At 35.7% G+C, this 22,665-nt stretch overlaps 2 protein-coding genes across 2 annotated transcripts; one reads left to right on the top strand and one right to left on the bottom strand.

The window, feature by feature from the left end:
- The first annotated feature begins 711 nt into the window (after positions 1-711).
- Positions 712-14,079, top strand: rfc5 (replication factor C (activator 1) 5). Its single transcript, XM_052100080.1, is given in 12 exon segments — positions 712-715; positions 1,169-1,249; positions 1,423-1,559; positions 2,462-2,541; positions 2,716-2,789; positions 4,371-4,388; positions 4,723-4,843; positions 5,494-5,575; positions 5,692-5,821; positions 11,204-11,281; positions 13,843-13,897; positions 14,022-14,079. Coding segments are annotated over 12 exon segments (918 nt in total).
- Positions 13,917-21,949, bottom strand: wsb2 (WD repeat and SOCS box containing 2). The gene is made up of 9 exons (XM_052105004.1): positions 21,811-21,949; positions 21,485-21,653; positions 20,292-20,473; positions 19,989-20,120; positions 18,018-18,118; positions 17,551-17,741; positions 15,586-15,678; positions 15,353-15,466; positions 13,917-14,593 (listed from the first exon to the last, which is right to left on the bottom strand). The coding sequence occupies exons 1-9, from the start codon at positions 21,842-21,844 to the stop codon at positions 14,392-14,394; spliced, it is 1,218 nt and encodes a 405-aa protein (XP_051960964.1). The 5' UTR covers positions 21,845-21,949; the 3' UTR covers positions 13,917-14,391.
- Between the last annotated feature and the right edge of the window lie 716 nt (positions 21,950-22,665).

The following is a 22,665-nucleotide window of genomic DNA, read 5'->3' as shown; positions in this document are numbered from 1 at the left end:
GTACCACTCATCTCCACTACAAATAGGAAAAAGAGGCTACAATTTGCAAGAGCTCACCAAAATTGGACAGTTGAAGACTGGAAAAATGTTGCCTGGTCTGATGAGTCTCGATTTCTGCTGAGACATTCAGATGGTAGAGTCAGAATTTGGCGTAAACAGAATGAGAACATGGATCCATCATGCCTTGTTACCACTGTGCAGGCTGGTGGTGGTGGTGTAATTGTGTGGGGGATGTTTTCTTGGCACACTTTAGGCCCCAATTGGGCATCGTTTAAATGCCACGGCCTACCTGAGCATTGTTTCTGACCATGTCCATCCCTTTATGGCCACCATGTACCCATCCTCCGATGGCTACTTCCAGCAGGATAATGCACCATGTCACAAAGCTCGAATCATTTCAAATTGGTTTATTGAACATGACAATGAGTTCACTGTACTAAAATGGCCCCCACAGTCACCAGATCTCAACCCAATAGAGCATCTTTGGGATGTGGTGGAACGGGAGCTTTGTGCCCTGGATGTGCATCCCACAAATCTCCATCAACTGCAAGATGCTATCCTATCAATATGGACCAACATTTCTAAAGAATGCTTTCAGCACCTTGTTGAATCAATTCCACGTAGAATTAAGGCAGTTCTGAAGGCGAAAGGGGGTCAAACACAGTATTAGTATGGTGTTCCTAATAATCCTTTAGGTGAGTGTATATATGCATGGGTGAGTCTGCAGTGGTTCCATGCAGCATGTATGAATTTCTATTGCAGTGCTAACTTAATGCAACATTTCTTGCAAGAATATGTTTACAAATTGTAATCTGTAATTGTGATTACAAATTTTGTGTTGATCAGTTACCACAGGTGTCAGCTATAACATGGCTTTTAACTTCATTATCTTGACTGATATTAGTGGTGATGGTTATATAATTATTAATGGACAATCCCATTACCAAGACAAGTGATGCTCAATATCTAAAACAAGTTATTTAATTTTTTTTAACTGCATGTGATGGCTATTATGATGACTGAAAATGTTTTTATAGACTTAAAATTCCCTAATCTGACATTATCCTTATTGATTAATTGTATGATATACAACTTGTTTGCACTTCAGAATAAAACAATATGATAGTGAAACAAATGCACATAAAACAATTTATTTTATTTCTAATAGTGTCTCGTAATTTCAGGGTTGAGAAATACAGACAACAGACACTAGATGACCTCATCTCTCATCAAGACATCCTGAGCATAAGTAAGCACAGGGATGATTTATTTGAATAAAAATAACAGTTAAACCTCTATATATATTAAATGTATAGATTTGCACTGCAACAACACAGGAGCATCTCTATTAAATGAGGTATTATAGCATGTGCGATGGTGTGCCTGATATATTTTCATAAATATGTTTACGTTTCTCCACAGCCCAGAAGTTTATCAGTGAAGACAGATTGCCTCATCTGCTCTTCTATGGACCTCCAGGAACAGGGAAGACCTCGACTATATTAGCATGCCCTAAACAACTCTACAAAAATAAAGAGTTCAACTCCATGGTTCTGGAGGTACTGGATATGACACCAAATATTGTCAGACAGACAAATTTATTGACTTGCTTACTGAATTGATTTCCTTGGGAGTACACAGATATCGGCTATGATAAACAAAATATATTCAGACTGTCCAAATGCACAGTCCTTTATCCGATAAATGCATTCGCATCCATTTAAAGGAGTATTCTGTGTTCAATACAAGTTGAGCTCAATCGACATCATTTGTGGCATAATGTTGATAACCACAAAAAAATAATTTAGACTCTTCCATGCTTCTCTTTAAAAAAAAGGGGTCGACGGACACGCCGGCACGTCCTGGATTTTTTTATGCATAACAGCAGAAATGATTTGTATATATTGTGTAAATGCTCTATATCAGATGTTACATTTTATTCTGTTCCCAGCGGAGGGGTCTTTGTCTCCACAGGTGTGAATCACATCAATATTCACGATCAATGTCGCCTCCTCGCATATGGCCTTTCTAACACTAAAAGTGTCTTACAAAAGTTAAATGACTATATTGTTTTGTATGAATGAGTGATCAGGATGGTTTTCACATCATTTTGTAGCAAAAACTCTTGGCTACAAGATCCAGTTCTAAAAAGTCTTATGAACAAATGTTTAGTATGCATTATATGGCCTTGTTTCAGAGAAAAAGAGGAGCAAGTCAAAATTATTTTTTGTGGTAATCAATATTATTGCACACATTTATTAAATTTAACTTGTATTGCATATTCCTTTAAAAATTACAATTGTTGTAAACAGATGTTGAATTACAGTATAACATGTAATACAAAATATTATAATTTACAATGAGATTATTTTTAGGAGATTGAGTTTATTTATGCTAAACTTGCTTGTTGCAAAACCTTTTAATATTTTGCTAATGGAAACTATTACACGTAATTCATCAGCTGAACACATCAGATGACCATGGTATAGACGTGGTGAGGGGACCGATCCTCAGCTTTGCCAGCACACAAACTATCTTCAAGTAACAATAGCTCCCACCCGTACAACCCATTTATGAATCTGTGAACATGTGACTTATGTATGATATGGTCTTTGCACTTAAAACTATATGTTTAATTAGGTATTGAGGAATTTAATTTTAATATAAAATCTGTAGTGAAACACTATGTCTCATTGTTTGCTTTTGCTCCTATAGGAAGGGCTTTAAGTTGGTAATCCTGTATGAAGTGGACGCTATGACCCAGGATGCTCAGAATGCTCTATGGAGAGGTAGTGCACCATCTGCCCCTTCATCAGCTCTCCTGCTGGGCCCCCAAATGGCCCCATGGCAAAATAATAGGGTTCTTCCATTTCACTGTCCACAATAACACATGGATGAGAGCAATATTATTGTGATTGTTTAAAAAATATTAAGAGAAATCAAGGTAGGTTTTCACTAGGGCTGAATGATTAATTGAAATCATGATTGGATGTAGTACGATTATCAAACTAATGAATGAGCGTGTTATATTTACAGCGCTCTAGTTTCACTTATTCACGTAATTCCAAATATGCTTTGCCACTTCTAGTTAATATTCAGATGTAAATTAACCTTATAACACATGGTGTTTATAGACAGAAGAGTGGATGAGAGCCGCATGAATAAAGGGCCGCAAGTTAAGAAATTAATACATAAATATGGTATTGTTTAGTAACAAAAACAACAATAATAATTGTTTTTGTTGTTAAAGGGATAGTTTACCCAAAAATTAAAATTATCTTATCATTTACTCACCCTCATGTCATGACTTTCTTCTGCTGAACACAAAGATATTTTGAATATCTCAGTTCTGTTGGTCCAAACAGTGTTAAGTGAATGGCGATCAGACATTTCTAGCTCTAAAAATCACAAAAAGTGATCATATGACTCCATTAGTTAAATCCATATCTGCAGAAGCAATATGTCGGTAATATGTGAAAATATATGAATATATGAGAAACGGATACAAATTTAAGTCCTTGTTTTACCATTTATCTCTACCTTTCACTTTTACATCTGAAAGTCACATGTGGTGCATGTTTAGTTTCACTTTCACATCTAAAAGTGAAAGGTAAAGTGGAGATTTAGAGTAAAAAAGGACTTGTATATTGTTCTGTTTCTACAAAGGTCTTATCACCTATTCACTTGCATTGAAAGGACTAATTGAGCTGAAATATTCTTCTAAAAATCTTTATTTGTGTTCTGTTAAAGAAAGAAAGTCATACACATTTGGAATGATTGTGAGTAAATGATGAGCGAATTTTCATTCGAACTATCCCTTTGAGATTACACAAAAAAAAAACATTCTTTACTTAACTTATTGTTGGGTTCCATAAATAATGACGAAAAATGGGCTGAGACCCTATCACAAAGTCGAACATTGTGAAGAGTACAGGGTGAACTTTCATCCATCCACTTTCATTGTATGGAAAAAAACTTGCAATGAAAGTGAATGGTGACTGAGACCAGCATACTGTCCAACATCTCGTTTTGAGTTCTGTGGCAGAAAGTACGTCAAACTGGTTTGGAATAACACAAGGGTGAGTAAACGATGACAGAATTTACATTTTGGGATTCTAAAAATTTATATTAGATATTTATGTAATGTGTGTGATTTGTTTGTTCAGTTGCAACAACAGTGAGTGCATTTACATGCACACCAATAAGCTGATTACTCACAAAAACTACTTATTTAGAAAAAAACGTCAAAGCAAGAAATCTGTGTTTGCGTGACATTTGAAATAATCACGACATTCTCTGCTTTTGACGTCAAATTGGATAAGCTTGTAAGAACGCTGGTAAAGGTGTTTACATGCAACTCAAAATCGCAGTAATAGAAAAACCTACCCGTATCGGTTTATTCTCAAACCGTTTATGACTGTACACAATAAAGGAACACCGTTTACATGACCACAGACGTTGTCTGCTTGTTAAGCATAATCATTGTAAGAACATACACACACTCAGTGTGATGTCCAAATACTGTTTATATTGCATTGGTATTTCATTATTTAAAATTTTTCATTAACTTATTTTATATTTTTGTGGTCCCTTTTGAGATTTTTTTTTTTATTCAAACTTCTTTGAGTTCGTTCATTCTCTCTCTCTCTCTCTCTCTCTCTCTCTCTCTCTCTCTCTCTCTCTCTCTCTCTCTCTCTCTCTCTCTCTCTCTCTCTCTTTGAGAAGTTCACAGAGAACACCCGATCTGTAACTACCTCTCTAAGATTATTCCTGCGCTCCAGTCCCGATGCACGCAGTTTTGTCAAATGATTCCCAGACTAGAGCACGTCATAAAGCAGGAGAGGTGAGGACTCTCGTCAATGCAGTTCCAGGACAAGTGGTTGCTAATGAGATATGTTTTAGGTTAAAAATCCAATATGTTAAGATCAGAATATCAGAGAATCTTCTGGTTGGACAATTTTGAATTAGGCCAATAAGCAACCACCCTGAACGCCCTGAAAAATCACCAATAACATCCTAGCAGCTACATAGCAACATGAAAAAAAACACAGATAACACCATAACTTCATGGTTCTGATTCACATTATCTTCAGAAAATATACAAATCTAGTTATATTTATTATGTTTCTTTTGCAAATCTAATTAAAGGAAAAACATCTAGCATATTGTATGCATGCTAATGAAATTATGAGTATTAAGACTGTGTAGGTTTATATCATTCGATTTTTCAGGTCATATCTGGAGTGAGTCATTGATGGAACCACTCGAAAGATCCTAAACACAAAAGACAGAAATGACCTAGCCCTGCAGCCCTTTTGATTGAAAACTCACACAAGCACTTCACACACACAAACACTTGTTTTATATCAGATCTGCCCTCTGGCACAGAACTGCACACACAACTTTGAGCAAATGATACAGAACATTGTTCTTTCCGAACATGGATTCATAAATATTTCAAAATCTATTTTGTTCATTGCCTTTATCTGCTAGCATTGACATCACTCCAGATGGCATGAAGGCCATTGTGACCCTCTCAACGGGAGACATGAGACGATCACTAAACATTTTACAGGTGTGCATTGTGTGTTTTGTATAAAAGTGATGTTTTTATGGTTTGCTTGTAATATGCTGCTGGCAAAAGTATTGATGATCACATCTGTAATGAATATTATATGTTTTCATGTGTAGAGCACCCATATGGCCTATGGGAAGGTGACAGAGCAGACCGTTTACACCTGTACTGGACATCCTCTTAGATCAGACATTGCCAACATATTGGACTGGGCTCTCGATAAAGACTTCACCGCTGCATATAACTGTATCCTCTATGCAATTGTCAACTTGTGATTATTACAAATTAATTATGATTTGTTTTGTTTTGTCAGAAAGGTTTTACTTGATATTGTTATCATTATTACTTTAAAAATACATGTTAATATTGTGTATATTTTACTATGCAAAGCATAGGCTAACTTTAAAATTATTATTATATTATGAATTATTCATGTCTTTTACATAATATCTGAAACTTTAATATAGGATTATTATGATTTATTTTACTATTGTAAAATATAATTTCTACATTATAATTAATGCAAAATTAAAGAAGAAAATGTAGACATTTAATATTGATATTTTATCATTTCATTAGTAGTTATTGTAATAAGTATATTTAGTTTGGAACTAATCATGAGCTTTTCTGAAAGCTATTTTTTTTTTCAATGTTGTTTGTGGAGTTGATAATATTAGTTAACCCTTAAAGCTTGGATGGGGCTGTCAATATATTAATAACTACAGTCTTGACTATCACATAATAGGTATCGTTTGAAATCTTAGAGGCTCTACTTTCCAGTGCATGATCGCATAATGACCAAAACTGAACAAGAGCTTTGAAATTTGCAGACATATCAGAAGTGTTCCGTTTTGATAATATATATATATATTTTTTTAATTGCACTGTACATATTGCAATCAGGAAAAAAAAACATCCTTATCAAATAGCCATGTGTCTTATGTATATTATTGGAAAGCTCTCAAAGAGTAGAATACAACCAGCCTATTTGTTGAAAAATATACAAAAATAATATAGTGAGTAATAGCCAAGTATACGTCTTGACAATTATGTTGGTGTTGCTTATATATTGTGTTTCCGCTTATAACTTCACGGAACATATAATATCACATATCATTACTTAGAGGAGGTGATTATCTTTCAAACGAGTCCACACACAAATTAATATGGTGCAAAGATCATTAGATAATCCACATGAAGCACAATGTTACAAATGGCCACCAGGAGATGGTGCTATGTAAATGACAAACTTGTTCAGTGAGGCACTCATTCTGTGAAATCACATTAATAAAATCATGTATCCATGCTATGCATACCTTTAGTCATTGTTGTGTTTTCATGTGTTATTATTGTTTAATTGGTTTGGCGAGGCTTTTGGACACTTATCAAGACAAATGTTTTATCAGATACAGTTGACATGATTGGGAACAAAACAAAAGTAGATTTTCTGAGCCAGCTTATTTACACCCAGAGATACTCAATGTCAAATAAGAAAAAAGTACATTTTTGGCTTAATTTTGTTTTATTTTATTCAGCAGTTTCTTAGGGTGAGATCCTCGGAATGTATCAAACCATATAATTAAAAACATTTAAAAGTTTTCTATGCAGTGATAGCAAACACTGATCCTCCTTTTTTTTTGTTGAGTTATGCAGTTGAAGTCAGAAGTTTACATACACCTTAGCCAAATACATTTAAACTCTTAATCGTAGAAAACATCCCGGTCTTAGGTCAGTTAGGATCACTACTTTAAGAATGTAAAATGTCTGAGAAATATTTATTTCAGCTTTTATTTCTTTCATCACATTATTAGTAGGTCAGAAGTTTACAGACACTTTGTTAGAACTTTGTAGCATTACCTTTCAATTGTTTAACTTGGGTCAAACATTTTGGGTAGCCTTCCACAAGCTTCTCACATTAAGTTGCTGGAATTTTGGTTCATTCCCCCAGACAGAACTGGTGTATCTGAGTCAGGTTTGTAGGCCTCCTTGCTCGCTTTTCAGTTCTGCCCACAAAATGTCTTTCGGACTGAGGTCAGGGCTTTGTGATGGCCACTGCAACACCTTGACTTTGTTGTCCTTAAGCCATTTTGCCACAACTTTGGAGGTATGCTTGGGGTCATTGTCCGTTTGGAAGACCCATTTGTGACCGAGCTTTAAAATACTGGCTGATGTCTTGAGATTTTGCTTCAATATATCCACATAATTTTCCTTCCTCATGATGCCATTTATTTTGTGAAGTGCACCAGTCCCTCCTGCAGCAAAGCACCCCCCACAACATGATGCTGCCACCCCCATGCTTCATTTTTGGAATGGTGTTCTCCGGCTTGTAAGACTCTCTCCTTTTCAACAATGGTCATTATGACCAAACAGTTCAATTTTTGTTTAATTAGACCAGAGGACATTTCTCTAAAATGTAAGATCTTTGTCCCCATGTGCTTTTAAAAACTGTAGTCTGGCTTTTTTATAGCAGTGTTGGAGCAGTGGCTTCTTCCTGGCTGAGCAGCCTTTTAGGTTATGTCTATATAGGACTCGTTTTACTGTGGATATAGATACTTGTCTACCCGTTTCCTCCAGCACCATAATACATTCATCTCTAGGAGACAGAATGCATCTCCTTCCTGAGCGGTCTGATGGCTGCGTGGTCCTCTGGTGTTTATACTTGCGTACTATTGTTTGTACAGATTGGGTCATTCTTCAATTGGGGTGGCAAATGAGAGGCAGAAATTGTAAAAATGCTTGTTTGTTTTCTTTTAATAAAATGTATTGCTATGCATTTAAAATTAGTTTAATATTCTAGATCAATTAAAATTGAAGCTTAATAACATTTAGATTTTTAAATAATTTAAATCAAACACTGGTGAAACAACCACTTATGTCTATGGTGTTACCAATATTTGAAGTAAAATTTTGATTTATTCTAAATAAACAGGCATATGCAACTTTAGGTAATAATTAATAAATTACTTTAAGGACTCAGTTTCATTGATAATTTAAATATCATTTTTTGAAATAAATGTTTAATTGTTCATCTTGAATTGTTTCTTTTTTTTTTTAAATTGTATATACATAGAAAAGGCAGGAATAATGGTCTGTGCTACCTTTTATAGTCTTTCTTCTAAAATATTAAAACCATTTTACAGTCTAAAAACATTAAATTATAAGATTAAATGGCTCTGAAGGAAAGAAATGTCAGATACGTTTTGAAGTAACACCACAGACGTAATATTGCATAAAAGGTTTAACAATTAAAAGTTTGAGCAAAATAATGAAATTAATCAGGAGTAGGATTACAAGTTCTCTCCCACATGTTTTCCACCTTTTATATGAAAAGCCAATCTGTTTTTGGCAGAAATTCTGTAATTTATACTTTTTGATAAATTTTCCACAAATCAGCTGTGCATAAATTTGTTTGACACTCTTTTTTTGCTGCAGAATATCTTGCCTTTAGTTCACTTAAAAGAGAGAAGTGAAACCGAAGGGTTTTTTTGACCAGTTATGAGGCATTGCTTCCCTTAAGAATGTTTATTGTTTTGGTTGTGGGGCTCTGAGGATTCTTTTTCAGCATTTCCTTCTTTAGACGGGCACATTTTGTTTTGTACTTTGCAGCTTTTTTTTTCTCCATTTCAAGTTTGTTGCAGCTTTTTCAGTTGTCGGTAGCATTGCCTTCTCTCTCTGTGCATTTTCTTTTTTCCATGGATTTTTTGCCTGAAATACGTCAAAATATGATTAAGCCACAAGCCATCACTTACAAATGGTTAAGTATAATTTGAATTATTTACATACAAAATATGATTTACAGTTACAATCCCTTTTATTCGTCCTAAAACCTAACCTAGATGTGCTGGGTATCCTCCTTGGACTATCTGAACTTAATGGTGTGTCTGGTGGAGTCAAGGTGCCCTGTTGTGACTCCCTCTGCTTTCTTGCCCTGTATTCTGCCTTATATATATTCTCCAGTTCTTCCTTACTGCTCTCTTTTCCCTCTCTGGGAGATCTCCTATTCTCAGTCTTGTTTTGCACTGAATGTTTTTTAAATAGGTCTGCTGTTTCTTTTGAAGGAACTCTGCTCTTCGAACTGGGTCTGCATCTCTGCGCTGTCTATAAAGACGCTGCTTTTCAGCAGCAGTTAATCTTGCCATACCTGACAAAAGAGATACAATTATATGATTACGGATGTCCTGTGTGTTGTATTAAAAATACAACATTACTGGTATATTGTCTGTGGAGTTACCAGGAAAGACAGTAACACCACAGACAGTAACGCCACAGACAAACTAGCCTAAATCCAGACTTTTCTAAAATGGAGGCTGCCATCATGATGATTTCAAGATCAGAGGACATTCTAGAAATATTAATAAGTATGCATTTATCAAATTTTTGATTAAAATATGTAAAATCTGCAAGTTATCAACATAACACCACAGACACTAATAAAGTGCAACACATAAAATTGTCAGGAATTTAGCTAACTTTAAGAAAATGAATAAGAAAGAATGTACTCACCATGCACCCCTCAGATCAACCAGCACCTGCAATGACCTTTACACACAGGAAGTAGTCCAAACAGATTTCCCCCTTTTCTTAAAGGGGCGACATCCATTGATGTAACACCACAGACATGAATTTGGGGAACACTACTTTTTCGTGAAGATTACAAAATATGTATTTTTTAAAACAATTTAATAAAATTGTACATGTTAAATAAAAACTACATTCATAATATAACCACTTTTTTTTTGTTAAAAATGTTATGTTGTTGTAATTAAATTCCATGATATCTCTCTGAGATATGGTGGGAACATACATATTTTGTTATAAATGCAATCTCTCAAACTCAATTAAATATGTATTTTAAAACTAAAAATTATCTATTAATAGTGCACAAATTGTGTTTATCCTACAGAATACAAAAATGAAAACATTTTATTATTCATTGGTATTTAAATTCATTTCAACTGTTGTAAAGTAGAGGGCCACTTGCCACCACAAATGAAGAATGACCCGATTAATGTAGTTCCATCAGACATTTGGAAATTGCTCCCAAGGATGAGCCAGACATGTGGAGGTCCACAAATGTACTTTTTTCAGAGGTCTTTGCTGATTTATTTTGATTTTCCTATGATTTCAAGCAAAGAGGCACTGAATTTGAAGGTAGGCCTTAAAATGCATGCATATGTACACCTCCAAACAGTACACCACCTATCAGAAGCTAATTGGTTAATTATCTAAAGGCTTGACATCATTTTCTGGAATTTTCCAAGCTGCTTAAAGGCACAGTTAACTCAGTGTGATCTGCTGATCCACTGGAATTGTGATATAGTCAATTCAAAGTGAAACACTCTGTCTGTAAACAATTGTTGGAAAAATTACTTGTTTCATGAACAATGTAGATGTCCTAAAAGACTTGCTATACTATATCAAGCTATATATAAACTATAGTTTGCTAATAGGAAATCTGTGGATGGTTAAAAATTAGTTTTAATGACTTCAACCTAAGTGTCTGTAAACTTGTGGCTTCAACTGTAGCCTTTAATTTTGGGTATACAACAGAAACAGGAAATCTTTAAAAACCCCTTCAGAGCCTAAAGTGTTAATGATGTTTGAAAACTTCTTAACAGAGTACAACAGAAATTCTGCAACTCAAAACTCTGAAAGGTCTGGCACTTCATGAGATTTTAACAGAAGTTCATCTGCTCATACAACGCGGTAAGACTTCAAAACTTACACCACTCTAATACAGCATTTGTGATGTATTTACATTTGATGATTGTTGTTAAGAATTATACTAAATGGTTCAATGCAACCCTTTACTTTCACTAGAATTCCTTCTTTTTTTGCGCATGGAAAGATTTTAGGCACAATGTTAGCCTTAGTCATCGCTTTTTTTGTTTTTATGAAAAACTATGCAAAAATTCTCCTTTTGTGTTCCACAGAGAAAAGAAAATCATAAAGGTTTGGAACAATGGGAAGAGAGGATCTATCCCAGCTATAAATCTGTTTTAAGAAAGTCAACCTCACAGGGCAGCTCCATTCCAATAAAACTTAAGCTCTAAAATCTAGTTGAGACCCAAATCTAGTGTATACCCAACAGTGACTAGCTAAATGTTTTCTCTGGCCTTGCTTCCCTAGAGATGCTCTTGCAGTTGTCATGGAAAACATTTGTTCTTGTATTAGATGACGCCTGTTGAAAGTGGCAGAGTGTAAAATGCTTTACTTCAAACACAATTAACACCACAAAAAAAGAAACGTCCCTTTGTCAGGACACTGTATTTTAAAGCTCATTGTGTAAAAATCCAAATAACTTTACTGATCTTTATTGTAAAGGGTTTAAACAATGTTTTCCAATCTTGTTCAATAAACCATAAACAATTAATGAACATGCTCCTGTGGAACAGTCAATAAGGGTCCCTACTCATCTGTATGAATGTGCCTTAGGCATGCTGCATGGACGCATGAGGACTGCAGATGTGGCCAGGGCAATAAGTTACAATGTCTGTACTGTGAGACGCCTAAGACAGTGCTACAGGGAGACAGGAAGGACAGCTGGTCATCCTCGCAGTGGCAGACCACGTGTAGCAACACCTGTGTATGATCGGTATATCCGAATATCACGCCTTTGGTACAGGTACAGAAAAGCAACAAAAAAGTGTTCTTCACTGACGAGTCACGTTTCGTCTCACCAGGGGTGATGGTCGGACTCGCGTTTATCATCGAAGGAATGAGCGTAACACCGAGGCCTGTTCTCTGGAGTGGGATTGATTTGGAGGTGGAGGGTCTGTCATGGTCTGGGGCAGTGTGTCACATCATCACCAGACTGAGCTTGTTGTCATTGCATGCAATCTCAATGCTGTGCGTTACAGGGAAGACATCCTCCTTCCTCATGTGGTACTCTTCCTGCAGGCTCATCCTGACATGACCCTCCAATATGACAATGCCATCAGCCATACTGATCGTTCTGTGTGGGATTTCCTGCAAGACAGGAATGTCAGTGTTCTGCCATGGCCAGTGAAGAGCCCAGATCTCAATCCCATTGAGCGTGTCTGGGATCTGTTGGATCAGAGGGTGAGGGTTGGGGCCATTCCCCCCATAAATGTCCGGGAACTTGCAAGTGCCTTGGTGGAAGAGTGGGGTAACAGAGCAAGCTCACAGCAAGAACTGGCAAATCTGGTGCAGTCCATGAGGAGGAGATGCCCTGCAGTACTTAATGCAACTAATGGCCACACCAGATACTGACTGTTACTTTTGACAGTTTATGTCTTACTGTTTAAATATTTACACATGTTAAGTTTGCTGAAAATAAAAGAAGTTGAATGTGAGAGGACGTTTCTTCGAGTTTATTACATTATTGTCAGATTTTTATATACAGAAATAATATGTGTATTTATTATTGTGCATTATACAAAAGTGAGTATTGCACAGCATGTAAATTTGTTTAATGTTTTGAAACTACAAAAAAAAAATATATATATATTGATGTAGCATCACACGTACATCACGCTATGTAACATACGTTTTTAAAGGAATATTCCAGGTTCAATACAAGTTAAGCTCAATCGACAGCATTTAATATTCATAATATTCATAATATTGATTAACACACAAAAAAATTTTTCTTGCTGCTCCTTTTCTTTAAAAAAAGAAAAAACAAATCACAAACAACTTACTATGGAAGTGAATGGGGACAATCGGTAAGCGTTACAATACTATTTTTAAAAGTTATATGCATGTTAACATGATATTAGTGTGATAAATTCGCTTACTAACCTATTCTATGTAAAGTTATAGACCATTTTAAAACTTCGTTGCATGATGTAATGTCCACAAACCCTAAAACAACTGTAAAAATGGCAATTTAAACAACTTTACAGCTCAAATTATACATGAGCTTTAACAGAAGAATTAATGGAAGTGCTTTTATAAAATTATATGTTTCACATTTCTTCCTTTAAATCCTCCAAAAATTGGCCCCATTCACTTCAGTTTAAAATGCCCCACTGTTACCTCGATTTTTGCCTCCTTTTTTTTTTTTTTTTTTTTTTAAAAGGACAAAGGAGTTGAATTTTTTTGTTTTTGTGGTAATCAACATTATGCCACAAATGCCCGGTGTATTCCTTTAATAATTGTTTTCTATTAAAAGCCATTGTAAAATGTTTGTTCTTGAGTTTTGAATACCTTTTAATTAATTTAATGGTTCACACAAAGTGTCTGTCCAAATTGCAGCAAGGGAGTTAATTTTGCTCAAATGTTTCCGTTTTTCCCCATTCCAGTGGACTTCCCACCCTCCAAACGCATGGGCTTGCTTATAAAACTTGCAGATATTGAGTGAGTATCTTTTTTGTATTTAAAAATCTTTATTAAATCAACAAAGTGTTAGGCAAATGGGAAATCACACTATAAGGCCAATATACATTTTCTAAAATTCAGTTCTTTCCTTTTTAATTGTAAGGTATCGTCTGGCCTCGGGAACTAATGAGAAGATCCAGCTGAGCTCAATAGAGACATAGTAAGTGATGGATAGACCAGGGGTTGCTACATACATCAATGATATCAGAAGAAGAGAAAGTTCTTTATTGGTCAGTTTTGAAATATAAAAAAAAGCTATGTATTGTTTTTATAAGCTTGAGGTAAAGCTTGGTTCAGTGCTTTGGGAAAAAATGCAACATTTCAAAACAAATGATGTAAAAATAAAGTCTTTGAATAAATATTTCAAGTATGATTTAATAATTTAGTGTCCCTTTTTCAAACACATAATTGACTAGAATTTAGGCATCCTTGCAAAATTACAGTATGTTATGATTTGAAGCCACAAACATTTTTCAGCTGCAGTGCTCTTTACAATGCAAGCTCTTTTGCTTTGGAACGTCCCTATAAGTAAGGAATTCCAGAATTTTCTTCGGCAAGGGAAGAGCCTCCACCTGATAGGTTGAGATGGAGTATCTCAGGGTGACCCGGCACAAATGCCGGAGGCTTGGAACAAGACGAGGGACTCGCCAGAATTTTACATGTCCATCTCTGCAACTAGAAACATACATGGTAGTTATTCTTACGAATACATCCAATTGCATCAAATTAACAATAAAAACAGATTTTGAAGTACAAAAGTTACACAAGTTTTTTTTGTGTAGTCCAATATTTTATAACCATCTAAAATGTTGATACCTTTATCATGGCTGTGAGGTTAAATTATCTAATTATAAAAGCATCTGGTGTTCTTCACTCATCCACTTATACATATATTTTAGTAAAAATATTAAGGATTTAATACATTTTACAATTATATAAGTATCACGTGGGACTTTTGCTGTAAACACACTATTCCTGACTGCTAAAAGAATCAGTCCACATAGAAGTGAAAACTAGGGCTGTTAGATTCCAGAAATTTGAGAAATGGTAAAGAAAAATCTTACGACGGTGCATTATCAAGCATTCTCCACACTTAATCGTACATAGTATGAACAGAAGATCATGTAATGCGGTGGTATCGACTCCCCTAAGCGGCTTCGACTCAACCCCTCGAAATCAAACAATCTATTATTTTTTTAATCAACTCAAAGTACTCGAAAAAGCTTTTCCATAGTAAATACTAAAGAAATGATATTATTCCTTTGTGTTGTGCTATTTTTCAGATACAGTAGGCAAATATTTGTTTTTCCAAGTGTTACAATTGTAACATTCTAACTTTGAGTTTTTCTCAAGGTAAATATATCAATGGTTCTATGATATAATGGTCTATTAATGGCACTAACAAGTAACAAATATTAAATGTTTTTTAATTACCCTGTAGCTATGACGCCCCCATGTGGATGAAAAGAACAGCACACCCCACCGGTGCGGTTGAGATCTGTCTCTGTGACTAGTTCATCTCGTTCCACATCCCAGATGTGTAACGCCCTACAACACAATACAGAGAAGCACCGATCAGCGATGAAGTCACAGGGTGATGTCTTATGTAATTGAGAAGGCATACCAGAGAACTGCCCTTCCCTAAAAGATTGTGATCCACTTCTCACCTGTAGTCTTTGAAAGCCAGCAGCAAGCCAACAGGAGAAAAACTCACAGACGTCAGTAGATTGTCACTTCTGTATGCACACATCTCACAGTCTCTGGAACGTAAAGACAGAAGTCTTGGGCACATAATGTTGTTTAACAAAAACATTTGTCTTAAGGTGGTTATTTATATCTTTAGCTGTAGTGTTTCAATAGGTAATATACATTTTAGACTCCCATTCTGCAAACAGATTAGAATAGAAGAGCAGGGAGCCCTGCAACAGATGCCATGGCCCCCACAGAGCCCCCTACTGAACATCGAGTCAGTCTGAGATTACATGAAGAGACAGAAGCAATTAAGACTAAATAGACAGAAGAACTGTGGTGAATTCTCCAAGAAGCCAACTGCCAACAACCAAGAAACACTGTGTCCAGGTGTACCTAGGAGAATTGGTGCTGTTTTAAAGGCAAAGGTGGTCACACCAAATATTGATTTGTTTACTGGACTTTGCATGACATTAAGTGATAAATTAAAACTATTTATTTAATTATTTTTGAAGACATCCTCACTATGCAACATTTTTCACAAGTGCCTAAAACTTTAGTACAGTACTGTATATCATCAATTATAGGTGAAAGTACATGAAAAAACACATTAAATTAGTTCATTAAGAAATCAGCTGAAATTTACCTACATTTACAAAGACATACAATCATTCCACCTTTTATAAAGTAGTTCACCCAAATATGACAATTCTGTAATGAAAACACTACAATTTTCAGTTTGGAAATTTTAGGCAGAATGACCAAGCTGCCCTTTTTCAATACAATGCAAGCATACAGTGATCACGAATTGTAAAGCTCCATAAAGGACCATAAAAGTAGTCCAAACTACTTGGTGCTATATTCCAAGTCTTCTGTCGCCCAAAGGATTTAAAAAGGAATAGGTTGCTCATGTATCATGGACGAGGCCCAATGATGTCAAACCTGATGCAACAACCCACATTTGAATATAAAATGGAAGCCAATGAGATTTGAGAGCTGCAGCGGAGTAGGAGACTTTCAGGAATATAGCGCATAACACGTATGGACTATTTTTATGGTGCCTTTTGGACAGTCAAAAGGCATGGCTCCTCAACTACTTTGAGGGGCCAAATTACTTTTTATACAGATACCTTTTAACGCATTTACAGTATCTTAGCTAACATTTTGATTTGAACAAACATGTTAAAATGAAAAACTAAATTCAACCCTGTTAATGCTATGCATTTATTTACATTAAAATAGTCAGGGGTATACATTTTTTATCATAAATTCCTACTAAAGATATGGCTGAAGAACAAACATGACATCACACCCTTAACTAACAAATAGGTTTTGATGAACTTTCATTTTTTTAAAAATGCAAGGCTATTGTTTACAAATTATGAAAACTGAGGAAGAACATTTAGATTTGCGGAAGTCTGTATCTTTGACTATATCAACCCACGTAAGAAAACAATGGCTACCTAATATAGAACTGTATTTATTATTTATAATATACATTTAAAACTGAAAATGTCTGTTCTTTTCTATTATTTTAATGTTTTGGAGAGTGTAACTGAACTATGCCCAGACAAGCTTAAACATGCGCACTCCGGTCCAGAACTTCTGACAACCGCTGATGCTTTTGCACACGCTGCTGAGCTTTGTGCGGAGCGCGCTCGGATGTTTCAGACTGCAATGCGAGTTTAGCTAAATCAGTCGGAGAGCCAGATAAAAGTGATTGGTGGGCCGGATTTGACCCATGGTCCATCAGTTAACTCGCCCTGTCATATGGGTTTGGAACAGCTTGAAGGCGAGTAAATGATGACAGAATTTTCATTTTGGGTGAACCATCCCATATTCTTCCAGTTCCAAAACAACAAAAACCCTTTTCCCAGAAATCTGCATGCCCAAATTCCCTTTCTTTTCTTATTCATGTTTCAAAATATGTTAGGTCAACATACTCTACTCTAGTCAGGACAACGGCTGTGTAGGGGTCCCACAGATCCAGCCACCAGCCTGTAGTAGAATGGTACGAAGCGACTGCGAGCAGCGCTCCATCTTGAGAAAAGTCACATGAGACCATAGTACGCTCGTGGTCAAATGTAAGGTGTCTCATAAAGGTATAGGACCGCAGGCTCCACAAATAGATTTTCTGTTGGGAGGAAGAGATTCAAACAATGTAATTCACAATTTAATAGTGTTATGAATTTATCTGAATGGCTCTGCAGTACACCCACACCTTTTATGTTCATCATAAAACAATTTGAAGTATTCCTAGATTTTTTTTTTTTAAATGTTATGGCTTGGATTAGAAGTTGGATCTGACTCATTTTCAAGGACTTCTTTTTAACTCTTAACCTGCCTATAACTGAAATTGAAGGTAGGTAAATAAATACCCCTTGATGTCAGATTCAACTACGAAACTCACAGAGTCCATGTTGCAGACTGAGGCAATCACACTGCTGTCTGGTGATATGGAACATTTGAATATCCAGTAGTCTGGACCCTTCAGCACATGCAGATTGGCTCCTGCTCAGTGGATAAAAATAGTTCATAAGTGCAAAACCTAAAGATAAGCAAGTACAGTGGCAAGAAAAAGTATGTGAACCCTTTAGAATTACCTGCATTTAGGTATAAATTTGTCTTAAAGTCTAGATTGATCTTCATCCAAGTTACAATAATGAACAGACACAAACTGTTATACATTGTTATTGTAAATATTGGATACATCGTTCAAATATTCAGTGTTGGTTGTAAAAAGTATGCAAACCCCTAGACTAATGATGTCAACAATAGCTAATTAGAGCCCGGAGTTGGAAAATCTGGCATCCAATTAAAGAAGCGAGATTGGAGGTGTGGGTTAGAGCTACTTTGGCTTATAAAAAGCACTCAAACACTATGAGTTTGCAAATCACTAGAAGCATCTGCTGATGTGGCCCATGCCTTGCATAAAAGAGATATAAGAAGACCTAAGATCAAGAATTGTTGCTTGGCATCAAGCTGGAAATGGTTACGACGTTATCTCAAAGAGCTTAGATATTCATTTCTCCACAGACAAAGTGTCTATAAATGGAGATTATTTTGTACTGTGCTACTCTCCCTTGAAGTGGCCATCCAGCCAAGATGACTCAAAGGAGCACACCGCAGAATGCTCAATGAGATAAAATAACCCTAGAGTGACAGCTTAAGACTTGAAGGAATCATTGGACTGTTTAACATCTCGGTTAATGAGTCTTCTATACGGAAAACATTAAACAGGCATACTGTCCATGGCAGAACACCACAAAAGAAGCTGCTGCTTTCCAACAAAAACATAGCTGTGCACCTGAAGCTTGCCAAAGACCACCTTGACACTCCACAACGCTTCTGGGAAAATGCTTTGTGGACTGATGCAACTAAGGTTGAATTGTTTAGGAAGAACACGAAGCACTATATATGGCGAAAAAAAGAGCACCGCATACCGACATGAAAACATCCCAACAGTGAAGTATGGTGGAGGGAGCATCATGATTTGGGGCTTCTTGGGGACCTGGACTACTTGACATAACTGAGGAAAAAATGAATTCCCAAGTTTATCAAGATATCCCACAGGATAATGTCAGGGTGGCTGTGCACCAGCTGAAGCCCAGTAGAAGTTGGGTGATGCAGCAGGACAATTACCTTAAACATCGAAGTAAATCCACTACAGAATAGCTTAAAAAAAAGAAAGAAAAATACACCTTATGGAGGAGCCCAGACCATAACCCAATAGAGATGCTGTGAAATGACCTCAAGAGAGCAGCTGAAGCAGTTCTCTAAGGAAGAATGGTCCAAAATGCAGGTCTAATCCACAGCTACTGGAAATGCTTGGTTGAGGATCGACCAGTTATTAAATCCAAGGGTTTACTTAGTTTTTCAACAGAACTGTGAATGTTTAATGGGATGTGTTCATAAAGACATGAAAGATTATAATTGTTTGTGTGTTATTAGCTTAAGCACATTGTGTTTGTCTATACTTTTGACTTTGATCAAGTTGAGATCACATTTTAGAAAACCAGCTAATTCCAAAGGGATAACTTTTTTTACACATACTTTTTCTTGCCACTGTAATGTTCACAATGCTTTTCACATATCTTTGATCCTCATGCATAACAGACAGGCAACAAGATGTGCACTGATCGTCAAGACAACAGTAAAGCTTAAGGTGGTTCTGGTGAAATATATCATTCAAGAATAAAAAAAATTTAAATAATGATCTATTACTATTATTTTAGTAATAATAGCACTACAATATTTGCATCATGCATTTCATTTGTTCTATTTACAAGCTTAACATTTTTGTTAAATTTTTGTTAAATGATTTGATCTATATGCATCACATGAATGTAGGATGGGCTGCGTCCACACCAGATGCTCTGACCTTTCTTTGCTAAGTCCCATATCCTTAAAGTTTTGTCTCTGGAGGCCGACACAAGAGTGAGACTTCCATTTGGAGCAAAGACCAAATCTCTGACAAGAGCCTGATGTCCAGTCAGAGTAAACAGCAGATTTCCTGAAGACAAAACAAGTATACTTAACAATCATATTATAAAAGTAAAGCCAAGTTATGTTGAAACATTCCCCTTCTTAACATTTAGAACAGTGCAGGTTTATTCAATTACTGAAAAAGAAAATCTTGATGGTATCACAGATTTCAAAGTTCATAAGACTCTTGAAATCTTACCAGTTGAGACGGCCCACACTTGAATGGCACCATTGTTTAGACCAGTAGCCAGAAGCAGCTCATGTTTATGCCTGTTCTGATGAAAAGCATCCACACGGTTGGATGGGCAGGGTCCAAACGCCAAAGCCCACACTGTCTGTTTGCAGTCAAGCGTCTTCTCCTCACTGTTTGCATCGTTAGCACTAATGTCATGTAAAGCAGAACTGATTTCAGTTGCGGTTAAATTGCAAGATGATGATCTGGATCAACATTTTATCAATCAATCAATGCTCTGTGATTTTAGGGTTAAGGTTAAAGTGTAAAGTTAGGGATTTTTGAGGGCTGTTCCAAAGATGTTGATCCAGGAACCATACACAATGGTACTGAATGACTGCCTTATTCTTTTACCATGGTAATTATAGTGACTGTTTGAAGGAGATCCCATTTTAAATGAATATTCCACGATAAACTCAATCGACAACATTTGTGGCACATTGTTTTTTTCTACAAAAATGTATATCAACTCTTTAAAAAAAATAGCAAATTGAGGTTACAGTGAGACACTTCAAATGGATGTTAATGGGGCCAATTTTTGGAGGACTTAAAAAGCAGAAATGTGAAGCTTATAAAATTAAGAAAGCACTTCACATCAATTCTCATGTATTATTTGAGCTGTAAAGTTGTTTAAATTGTCATTTTTACAGTCATGAATGGCAACAGAGTTGTAAAACTGGCTATAACTATACAGAGAAAAGGTTAGTCAGCTATTGTATCACACTAAAATCATGTTAACACACATATTGTTTATGTCTTGTGGCTCTACTTTTTTTTAAATAGTTTGTATTTTAACGTTTATGGATTGGCCACATTCACTTACATTGTGCCTCACTGTAAAACCAGAGTCTTTTAAATATTTAGTGGTAATCAATCAAGTAGTATGCAACAAATGTTGTCGATTGACCCTTACTTGTATTAAACTCAGAAAATTACTTTAATATATTACATTGTTATAGTGGTAATGTTCCTCTAACATTCGTTTTTGGTTCCCAGAATGGACATCCTAACGTTCATTTTTGGTTACGGAAATAGAACGTTCTGTTCTCCTAACCTGTGTGTTCCGGTATTATTTCTGCAAAATATAAATCCCTTTACGAGACTAAACATCATACATCAAATATAGAATCATTGTATAGAATCAGTGTATAGTGACGCACTCTTTGTGTGTCACTGGCCAGGGGAGGATTTTGACAATGCCGTAGCCCATGGACCAGGCAAAATATGATCCTCCAGGAGAGAAGCGGACGCTCCATGTCTCGCAGCCGGCGGTGCCGTACAGGCGCGGGTGATGAGCGGCTCTCAGATGCGCGATCAAATCATCCGGTTCTGTTTACAATTAGACATCACAGACCTGTCAAGTTGTTGTTGCTGCGTATTTCCGGAAATGACACTGTTACTACTAAAATAAAGAAGTATTTTTTTTTTTACTCCTATGGCTAACCCAAATTCTTATATTTAATCTAAATGGTCTGAATCGCCTTACCTTTAATGTTAGAATTTTGAAACACAGTGCACATCTTTCCGTCGAGTCATAAAGAGGCCATCATATCAGCTGGAGTGCACCTTTCAGGGCTTCGTTTAACCAGGGGCGTGGTCAGCTGGGCGCAAGATCATTCGCAAACCACGTGAGGTTAATGCCCCGCCTTCTAGTACGTGAGTTCATACAGTAGGTGTGTTTGAGTTCCTGTACATTTACAGTGTTTAAAATTAGTAATACTTGTTAGTCTCACTAAAGACACCGCCCTATTTCAACTATTTAAATTCACTGTAAATTCATACAAATGCAATTGCTCATTGTAAGTGCATGTTATTTCATAATCCATTTTCTAATGTCAAAATAAAAACTTTAAATTGTAAAAAATGTTTTAGTATATGTTGTAATTAACATTGTTTCTTATTCATTTTAATAAATGTTTTAATTAAACTTAAATTTCTTTCTTTTTAATATTATTTTATCGCGTTGTTTAAATTGAAATCAATGTTTTTTATTTCTCTTTTTCATGATTGTCAATGTAAAGCACTTTGAATTACTATTGTGTATGAAACGTGCTATTTATATTCGCCTTGTATTGCCAAAATGAATAAGTGCTGTGAAATTATTATTCATTATTTATTCATGTTAACAAATGTTAACAAATACAATATTTTTGTAAAGTTTTACCAGTTATTTTAAATATATTTTCATTTAAAACCCCTAACTTACTGCAAGGTTGATTAAATCCTAGTATCTAAAGTAAAAGGTCATACACAACATATCTATATTCATAATGTATTATGGGCTGCTTAAATGCCTTTCAGCAATATTTAAACAGTAAAACATTGGTTGAAATACAAAACA

The sequence above is a fragment of the Xyrauchen texanus genome, chromosome 3 (genome assembly GCF_025860055.1).
Source record: "Xyrauchen texanus isolate HMW12.3.18 chromosome 3, RBS_HiC_50CHRs, whole genome shotgun sequence".
NCBI classification, from domain to species: Eukaryota; Metazoa; Chordata; class Actinopteri; order Cypriniformes; family Catostomidae; genus Xyrauchen; species Xyrauchen texanus.
This window is presented reverse-complemented; position numbering and strand designations above follow the sequence as displayed.

Coding starts and splice junctions, on each gene's coding strand:
- wsb2 (XM_052105004.1), bottom strand. CDS start 21,844: ATGTGCACTGTGTTTCAAAATTCTAACATTAAAG. Junction 21,654..21,810: donor TCAAAATTCTAACATTAAAG/GTAAGGCGATTC, acceptor AATTGTAAACAG/AACCGGATGATTTGATCGCG. Junction 15,679..17,550: donor GTTGTCCTGACTAGAGTAGA/GTATGTTGACCT, acceptor TTTACGTTCCAG/AGACTGTGAGATGTGTGCAT.